We start from the raw sequence: 9626 nt of genomic DNA on the forward strand, positions 1-9626 counted from the left end.
CAAAAAGATAACCATGGACAACAACCACCCAAGCCACTGCCTGTTCACCCCGCTATCATCCAGAAGGCGAGGTCAGTACAGGCGCATCAAAGCTGTTAAACAGCCATCACTAGCGCAGAGAGGCTGCTGACTAAATATACAGACTTAAATCAATGGCTACTTTAATAAATGGAACACTAGTCACTTTAATAGTTTACATATCTTGCATTACTCATCTCATATGTATATACTGTATTCTGTACCATTCCACTGTATCTTGGTCTATGCCGTGCTGACATTGCTCGTCCATTGGAGTCATTAAAACTCATTTTTCAACCACTCCACAAATTTCTTGTTAACAAATTATAGTTTTGGCAAGTCGGTTAGGACATCTACTTTGTGCATGACAAGTCATTTTTCCAACAATTGTTTACAGACAGATTATTTCACTTATAATTCACTGTATCATAATTCCAGTGTGTCAGAAGTTTACATACACTAAATTGACTGTGCCTTTAAACAGCTTGGATAATTCCAGAAATTGATATCATGGCTTTAGAAGCTTCTGATAGGCTAATTGACATCAATTGAGTCAATTGGAGGTGTACCCGTGGATGTATTTCAAGGCCTACCTTCAAACTCAGTGCCTCTTTGCTTGACATCATGAGAAAATCAAAAGAAATCAGCCAAGACCTCAGAAAAAAAATGGTTGACCTCCGCAAGTCTGGTTCATCCTTGGGAGCGATTTCCAAACGCCTGAAGGTACCACGTTCATCTGTACAAACAATAGTATGCAAGTATAAACACCATGGGACCACGCAGCAGTCATTACCACTCAGGAAGGAGACGCGTTCTGTCTCCTAGAGATGAACGTACTTTGGTGCGAAAAGCGCAAATCAATCCCAGAACAACAGCAAAGGACCTTGTGAGATGCTGGAGGAATGTATCAAATGTATCTACAGTATATCCACAGTAAAACGAGTCCAATATTGACATATCCTGAAAGGCCGCTCAGCGAGGTAGAAGCCACTGCTCCAAAACCGCCATAAAAAAGCCAGCCTACGGTTTGCAACTGCACATGAGGACAAAGATCGTACTTTTTGGAGAAATGTCCTGTGGTCTGATGAAACAAAAACAGAACTGTTTGGCCATAATGACCATCGTTATGTTTGGAGAAAAAAGGGGGAGGCTTGCAAGCATAAGAACACCATCCCAACCGTGAAGGACGGGGGTGGTAGCAACATGTTGTGGGGGTGCTTTGCTGCAGGAGGGACTGGTGCACTTCAAAAAATAGATGGCATCATGATGAGGGAAATTATGTGGATATATTGAAGCAACATCTCAAGACATCAGTCAGGAAGTTAAAGCTTGGTCGCAAATGGGTCTTCCAAGTGGACAATGACCCCAAGAAAACTTCCAAAGTTGTGGCAAAATGGCTTAAGGACAACAAAGTCAAGGTATTGGAGTGGCTGTCACAAAGCCCTGACGTCAATGAAAATGTGTGGCTAGAACTGAAAAAGCATGTACGAACGAGGATGCCTACAAACCTTACTCAGTTACACCAGCTCTGTCAGGAGGAATGGGCCAAAATTCATCCAACTTACTGTGGGAAGCTTGTGGAAGGCTACCTGAAATGTTTGACCCAAGTTAAACTATTTAAAGACAATCCTACCCAAATACTAATTGAGTGTATTTAAACTTCTGACCCACTGGGAATGTGATGAAAGAAATAAATGCTGAAATAAATCATTCTCTCTACTATTATTCTGACATTTCACATTCTTAAAATAATGTGTTGATCCTGACTGACCTAAGACAGGTCATTTTTACTAGGATTAAATGTCAGGAATTGTGAAAAACTGAGTTTAAATGTATTTGGCTAAGGTGTATGTAAACTTCCGACTTCAACTGTCTCTTATTTGACCTCATTTGCACTCACTGTATATAGACTTTTTTTCTTTTTTTTTCTACTGTATTATTGACAGAATGTTTTGTTCATTCCATGTGTAACTCTGTGTTGTTGTATGTGTCGAACTGCTATGCTTTATCTTGGCCAGGTCGCAGTTGCAAATGAGAACTTGTTCTCAACTAGCTTACCTGGTTAAATAAAGGTTAAATAAAAAAAATTAAAAATATCCATCATACAGACTCATCATTCATTGAAAAATATCCATCATACTTACTGTACATATCCATTCTGATTAACCTCTCTCTCATCCTCTCTTCCAAGGGATTCTCGAAACTGATATACAACGTTCAGGTGTCAGTGAAGCTACAGGTAATGTGTAGGACCCAGGGAGAGTTGGAGACCTGATCAACCCCCCCAGACACCATGACAGACTGTGTGACTGTAAGGGTAAGTGATTAGGAAGTCATTGCTATTTGTCCATTATGTATATTTTAAGTGTATACAGTAGTTTGTGTTTAAAAAAATAAATATATTACAATCTTAGCTTGCTTGTCAGTCTGTTTCTTACAACCCATGATAGTAATGTTTTTGAATGGCAATTAGTTAGCAGAAACTGCATGGTACTCAGGCTACTACAGCAGTTTACTTTGTGTCACTCAGGGAGGAGGAGAGAGGGTTTGAGTGGAGGCTGCCTCTGCCAGGAGTCTGCCAAATCCTACAGCAAGCCCAGGAAGGCCTGTGAGCAGCCTTATGTTTCTGTAACACTAGCAGCAGTACATTGAAGAGTTACTACAATACTTGTTACAGTGGACTCTCTCAAAGTCACCAATCGGTGTATCTCTCTCCCATCCCATCCTCTCTGACCTATGCACAATCCAGGTGTGGCAATGTGCCTAAAGAAAGGATTTAAGAATCAGTGGAAATGCCAGAAGATCATGGAAAGAGTAGAGAGGTCAAAGGGTGACCACGGCAAAAACTTAATGAGTATCCCAATTTAAAGAGTTGACCTTTAATAACTACTTTATAAACCTTGTAACAATGTTTTGTAATCTCATATTGCTCGCTCACCCTGACTAGTTTTTTAAATAAAAATATATTATATAATTATACTCCTTGAAATACATGTTTTTATAACAAGTTTCACTATGTGTGTGGATTGATTTCCAATGTATTATTTTATCATTGTATCATTAGATTTCATATATCCTTTAGTGTTTTTTGTGCCACTCTAAATCTCTCTGTTGCTACTTCATTAAATTCACATTTCTTCTTGCACATAAAGAAATCCCCCAACATTGCACCATTCAGTAGGACAGGTGTGAAAAGACAAAACTTAATTTAAGACAATAATTAATGAAGAGGAAGTATAAACATAAGACACGTGCACAAGCTTTCATCTCCTCCGATGATTTACAATCCTATACATTAAATATGTTACATAAACACCAGTTAAACGTATTATTGTTTTAAAACGTTTTACCTTTAAGGTATTTATAAGTTGAATAAACCTGAATTTGTACTTGAACTATAGAGGTTAGATACATGATCAAACACAGAAAGGGACTCAGTGAATGGACTCCAGGGCAACAGTCACAGTCACAAGGGCAGTGAATATCTAAGAACTTTTATTTAGAATCAGAAATAGGCAGCACAACTGAGCAGCGAATCTTTGCGCCTTCAATTACCATGTGGAAGACGAATATCAGTTTATAGAGATGATTGACATAAAAACAAACTGTTGAGGTGGGTTCTATTCTATGGGGATAGGCCCCTCCCTTCTGACCTCTTGTTGACTCTCTCCTCACAATCTAAAAGCATTGGAAAAGAGCTAAGCACACTAAACTCAGCCCTATGATGGTACGATTGGGCAATTACAATATTGACAATACCACTTATTTCTATCCAGTCCTTTTTCAGATCAGTGAGGGGAGTCAGTGAGGGTAGAGGGAAGGGAGTGATTGGCTCCCAGCCAGCAGACATGCAGTGTGGTAGTCTCAGTGGTTGATCAGAGGCAGAGAGAGAGCTGCAAGGCCCATCAACATCAGACCAAGTCTGGACTGGAATGGAGGGGCAGGCGAGTGGCCTGAGAGAGAAAGAAGAATGGGAGAGAACGGAGACAAAGAGGTTGGGAGAGGAGGGGGACAAAGAGAATGGGAGAGGAGGAGACAAAGAGAATGGGAGAGGAGGGGGATATGTAAACTTCCGACTTCAATTGTATATACAGTGCCTTGCGAAAGTATTCGGCCCCCTTGAACTTTGCGACCCTTTGCCACATTTCAGGCTTCAAACATAAAGATATAAAACTGTATTTTTTTGTGAAGAATCAACAACAAGTGGGACACAATCATGAAGTGGAACGACATTTATTGGATATTTCAAACTTTTTTAACAAATCAAAAACTGAAAAATTGGGCGTGCAAAATTTTTCAGCCCCCTTAAGTTAATACTTTGTAGCGCCACCTTTTGCTGCGATTACAGCTGTAAGTCACTTGGGGTATGTCTCTATCAGTTTTGCACATCGAGAGACTGAATTTTGTTCCCATTCCTCCTTGCAGTACAGCTCGAGCTCAGTGAGGTTGGATGGAGAGCATTTGTGAACAGCAGTTTTCAGTTCTTTCCACAGATTCTCGATTGGATTCAGGTCTGGACTTTGACTTGGCCATTCTAACACCTGGATATGTTTATTTTTGAACCATTCCATTGTAGATTTTGCTTTATGTTTTGGATCATTGTCTTGTTGGAAGACAAATCTCCGTCCCAGTCTCAGGTCTTTTGCAGACTCCATCAGGTGTTCTTCCAGAATGGTCCTGTATTTGGCTCCATCCATCTTCCCATCAATTTTAACCATCTTCCCTGTCCCTGCTGAAGAAAAGCAGGCCCAAACCATGATGCTGCCACCACCATGTTTGACAGTGGGGATGGTGTGTTCAGGGTGATGAGCTGTGTTGCTTTTACGCCAAACATAACGTCTTGCATTGTTGCCAAAAAGTTCAATTTTGGTTTCATCTGACCAGAGCACCTTCTTCCACATGTTTGATGTGTCTCCCAGGTGGCTTGTGGCAAACTTTAAATGACACTTTTTATGGATATCTTTAAGAAATGGCTTTCTTCTTGCCACTCTTCCATAAAGGCCAGATTTGTGCAATATACGACTGATTGTTGTCCTATGGACAGAGTCTCCCACCTCAGCTGTAGATCTCTGCAGTTCTTCCATTTCAATATTATCGCTTGCACAGTGCTCCTTGGGATGTTTAAAGCTTGGGAAATCTTTTTGTATCCAAATCCGGCTTTAAACTTCTTCACAACAGTATCTCTGACCTGCCTGGTGTGTTCCTTGTTCTTCATGATGCTCTCTGCGCTTTTAACGGACCTCTGAGACTATCACAGTGCAGGTGCATTTATACGGAGACTTGATTACACACAGGTGGATTGTATTTATCATCATTAGTCATTTAGGTCAACATTGGATCATTCAGAGATCCTCACTGAACTTCTGGAGAGAGTTTGCTGCACTGAAAGTAAAGGGGCTGAATAATTTTGCACGCCCAATTTTTCAGTTTTTGATTTGTTAAAAAAGTTTGAAATATCCAATAAATATTGTTCCACTTCATGATTGTGTCCAACTTGTTGTTGATTCTTCACAAAAAATACAGTTTTATATCTTTATGTTTGAAGCCTGAAATGTGGCAAAAGGTCGCAAAGTTCAAGGGGGCCGAATACTTTCGCAAGGCACTGTATCTTCTCAATTCCTGTCTGTACCCACCAGTTCAAAACATTTCTGTATTGCATTTCCATAATGCATGAAAATAATCCTTGCACAAACACGTACACAAGCTAGAACCAAATTAAATTCAACATAATAAAAACAACTTGGTGACATTTAATTACTCATTATATCCCACCTAGGTCTTACTACAACAACCCACCCACTTACCAGTGACATCCAGACTAATGTTCTTGGACATTGAGATGTTAGTTAGAGAGTTCTTGGCCACACAGGTGTAAATCCCTGCATTTTTCAAGGAGACACCTACAGCCATCAAAGGACCAGTCGCGGTCAATGGTTGGTTGTTGTATTTCCACCGGTACTCGCTGGTTGGCCGGGAGTCGGCTGAGCACTTCAGACTGACAGGGATTACTGAGCCAATCACCACTAAGCCTGGGCCAGAGACGTTCACACTCAAAGGGCCATCTACAGAGAGAGGTTCAGAGAAGTGGGGTCATAATAGGGAAAAGTCTAAACGGAATCCTTGGGACATCCAACTCTGACATCACCCCATTGAAGGTAAAATGTAAAATGGTTAAGGTAAGGGTTAAGGTCAGTGTTAGGTAAGAGTTATGGTTAAGGTTAGGGTTTAGGGTAGGGACATCCCAAAGATCCCAGATAGCACTAACCATCATAATAGTGGTGGGTTTCTGATTTTCTACATTATATAACATCAAATGCTTATCTTTAAAATATTTTACCAACAGATTAAAACACCAGTACTTACAGTTCACCAATAGCTGGTATTTAGGGCTGGTGTGTGGGCGAAGGAGGTTGGTGGCGACGCACTGATAGTTTCCATCGTTAGACACCTTGACTGGACTGAAGTGCAAAGAGTTGTTAGAGATGGTGATGTCAGAGTTCAAGGTGTTGTTCAGGACCAGAGGCAGGTTGTCCTTCATCCAGTAGATGGTGTCATAGCGCCCGGTGACATCACAGGTCAGGGTTAGGTTGTCAGATGATATCGGCGTTTTGTTTCGTTTCACCATCACCGACTTTATAGCCTCTGGGGAAGAGGAAGTGTATTGCTTTATGTACAGTATCAAGATTTGTCATTTGATCAAATGTTTAGTTCCAGCAACGCAATAGTTGGATATATAAAACATGTGTATATATATATATATATATATATATATATATATATATATATATATATATATATATATATATATCATACATATATATATATATATCATACAAATGGTTGTGCGATCTGATGGATTGTAAATTACTGTTTTATAATACTGTTTCATATATTTCCTGTTTTATATCATTATATCCTCTTAGTATGAGTTTTTATATATTTAGAGATTGAAAGTAGTGTTAGGTTCAAACTCTGATTGAGAATAATTGTATTATTTAGTGGACTGCAGTGGACAGTAGGAATGTGTACTCTCAAGGCCTCTCCTGACTGATGAGAAGTACTGTGATATGCACGGAGGAGCACAGATAAATCCTGGCTGATGGAAAAGTACATCTTTGTGGAAGGAGGGAGTGAGAGCTCAAGGTATAAGTGGACACTGCACACTACTGAGCAAAAAAATAAACTCAACGTTCAACAACTTCAACAATTATACTGAGTTACAGTTCATAAAAGGTAATCAGTCAATTGAAAAACATTCATTCGGCCCTAATCTATGGATTTCACATGACTGTCCAGGGGTGCAGCCATGGGTGACCTTGAGGAGACATAGGCCCACCCACTGGGGAGCCAGGCCCAGCCAATCAGAATGAGTTTTTCAACACAACATTACAGACAGAAATACTCCTCAGTTTCAATAGTTTTCCAGGTGGCTAGTCTCAGACAATCCCGCAGGTGAACAAGCTGGATGTGAAGGTCCTGGGCTGGCATAGTTAGACTTGTTCTGTGGTTGTGAGGCCAGTTGGACGTACTGAAAAATTCTCTAAAATGACATTGGAGGCGGCTTATGGTAGGGAAACAGCTCTGGTGGACATTCCTGCAGTCAGCATGCCAATTGCACGCTCTCTCAAAACATGAGACATCTGTGGCATTGTGTTTTGTGACAAAACGGCACATTTTAGAGTGGCCTTTTATTGACCCGAGCACAAGGTGCAACTGTGTAATGATCATTCTGTTTAATCAGCTTCTTGATATATCACACCTGTCAGGTGGATGGATTATCTTGGCAATGAAGAACTGCTCACTAACATGGATGTAAACAAATGTGTGCACAACATTTGAGAGAAATAAACTTTTTGTGCATAAAGACAATTTATGGGAATCTGTAGTCTGATTTACCAATGACGGTGAGCATCTTGGAGACAGTGCTGTTTCTGCCAGTGGCGTTGTTGAAGGCCACACAAGTATACTCCCCATGACTGGCTAAGGTCAGTGGGCCCGTCTCATACTCTGAGCCTGTTGCCACCCGGGAGCCATTGAAGAACCAGCTGAACTGGCTGAGAGGCTGAGAGGAGGCTGAGCAGTTGAAGGTCACTCTTTGTTCTGTTTCGGCAATGGGTGCACCAGCTATCACAGGTTGCTTGGGTCCATCTGTGAAAATCAGACGACATCGAAATATTCAACTACAACTACCTTATTGTTGATTATTAACTTCATATAATGTCATCACAGTTATTACCTCTATCTTTGACAAGAACACATCCCCATTATTACTTACAATTCACTAGGAGTGTGTAGCGGGTGCTAGTTCTGTTGCTTATACTATTTCTGGCCATACACTGATATTCTCCATAGGAAGAATACTGGACAGGGTTGAAGGTCAGTGTTCTGTTGTCGAAAGAGACGTGGGTTCTGTTATCCAGATGCACTAACGTGAGGTTCTTCCACCAGTGAATGGAGCTAGGATCACCAACGATATTGCAAGTCATTGTAAAGGAGTCACCCTCTATCGCCTGGTTTCCACCGGTGCTTATGGACACTGAGGTTATTGGCGCTGAGAACAAAGTGAAACTGTTTCAATGGTTGCAGTAGGTTTAATGGTTGCAGAGGGATTTTTTGTTCTCAAGAAAGTAGACCAAACGAATCAATTAAAGGATTACGGTTAGACCAAGTCTCACCAACAATAGTGAGCATCTTGGAGACAGTGCTGTTTCTGCAAGTGATGTTGTTGAAGGCCACACAGGTGTATTTCCCATGACTGGCTAAGGTCAGTGGGCCAGTCTCATACTTTGAGCCAGTTGCCACCTGGGAGCCATTGAAGAACCAGCTGAACTGGCTGAGAGGCTGAGAGGAAGCTGAGCAGTTGAAGGTCACGCTGTGTCCTGTTTCTCCTAATGCTGGTCCTGTTATTATTGGCATCTCCGGTCCATCTATGATTCAAAAGACAATGAGGTTAGACCAGTTGTGTCAAATTAATTCCGTGAAGGCCCTAGTGTCTGCTGGTTTTTGTTTTTTCCTTTCATTTGAGACACAGAAAACCAGGTTTGGGGAGTTCCTTACTAGTAAGGGACCTTAATAAATCAAGCAAGTTCAAGGGAGGATCGAAACCCGCTGACACCCAGCCTTCTGTGGAATGAGTTTGACACATGTGAGTTAAACCCAACATCTGTCATTGGCCAGAAGGTCAAACGTCATCAACAAATGTCAGATGGTATAAGAGGTGGGATCCAAACCATCACATTGACTTTACTACAATATGCATAAAGGAAGTTCAAAAAGATTCCACCTCAGGCCATGGGGTCAAAGTTGAACTTGTTAATAACTACTCACAGTTGACGATCAGTCTGTATTCTGGGCTGGTCATGTTGCTGAGGGGGTTGGAGGCAGAACACTGATAGTCTCCATTGTCAGAATGCTGTAATGAGTTGAATGTCAGTGTATTGTTGTTCATAGAGAAGTCTGTTCTGTTGTCAACATACAGAGGCCAGCCGTTTTTCATCCACTGAATGAAGTAAACCGTTCCAGCGGTGCCACAGGTCAGAGAGAATCTCTCCTTCAGGATTGGCTGGGCTCCAATTACTTTCACCATGGTCACGGTCACTGTTGCTGTG

At 41.1% G+C, this 9626-nt stretch overlaps 1 protein-coding gene across 1 annotated transcript; it reads right to left on the reverse strand.

Moving 5' to 3' along the window:
• Positions 1-3650: 3650 nt before the first annotated feature.
• Positions 3651-6643, reverse strand: LOC139419196 (HEPACAM family member 2-like). Its single transcript, XM_071169187.1, has 3 exons — positions 6382-6643; positions 5823-6080; positions 3651-3971 (listed from the first exon to the last, which is right to left on the reverse strand). The coding sequence occupies exons 1-3, from the start codon at positions 6641-6643 to the stop codon at positions 3883-3885; spliced, it is 609 nt and encodes a 202-aa protein (XP_071025288.1). The 3' UTR covers positions 3651-3882.
• Positions 6644-9626: the final 2983 nt, after the last annotated feature.

Source organism: Oncorhynchus clarkii, chromosome 2, assembly GCF_045791955.1.
Source record: "Oncorhynchus clarkii lewisi isolate Uvic-CL-2024 chromosome 2, UVic_Ocla_1.0, whole genome shotgun sequence".
Classification (NCBI taxonomy): Eukaryota; Metazoa; Chordata; class Actinopteri; order Salmoniformes; family Salmonidae; genus Oncorhynchus; species Oncorhynchus clarkii.

Bases quoted from the DNA above. Each gene is read 5' to 3' on its own strand.
- LOC139419196 (XM_071169187.1), bottom strand. From the start codon at position 6,643: ATGGTGAAACGAAACAAAACGCCGATATCATCTGACAACCTAACCCTG. The intron at 6,081-6,381 runs GTAAGTACTGGT...CTCTCTCTGTAG, and splicing joins ATACCAGCTATTGGTGAACT to ATGGCCCTTTGAGTGTGAAC. The intron at 3,972-5,822 runs GTAAGTGGGTGG...TTTCTCTCTCAG, and splicing joins CATTAGTCTGGATGTCACTG to GCCACTCGCCTGCCCCTCCA.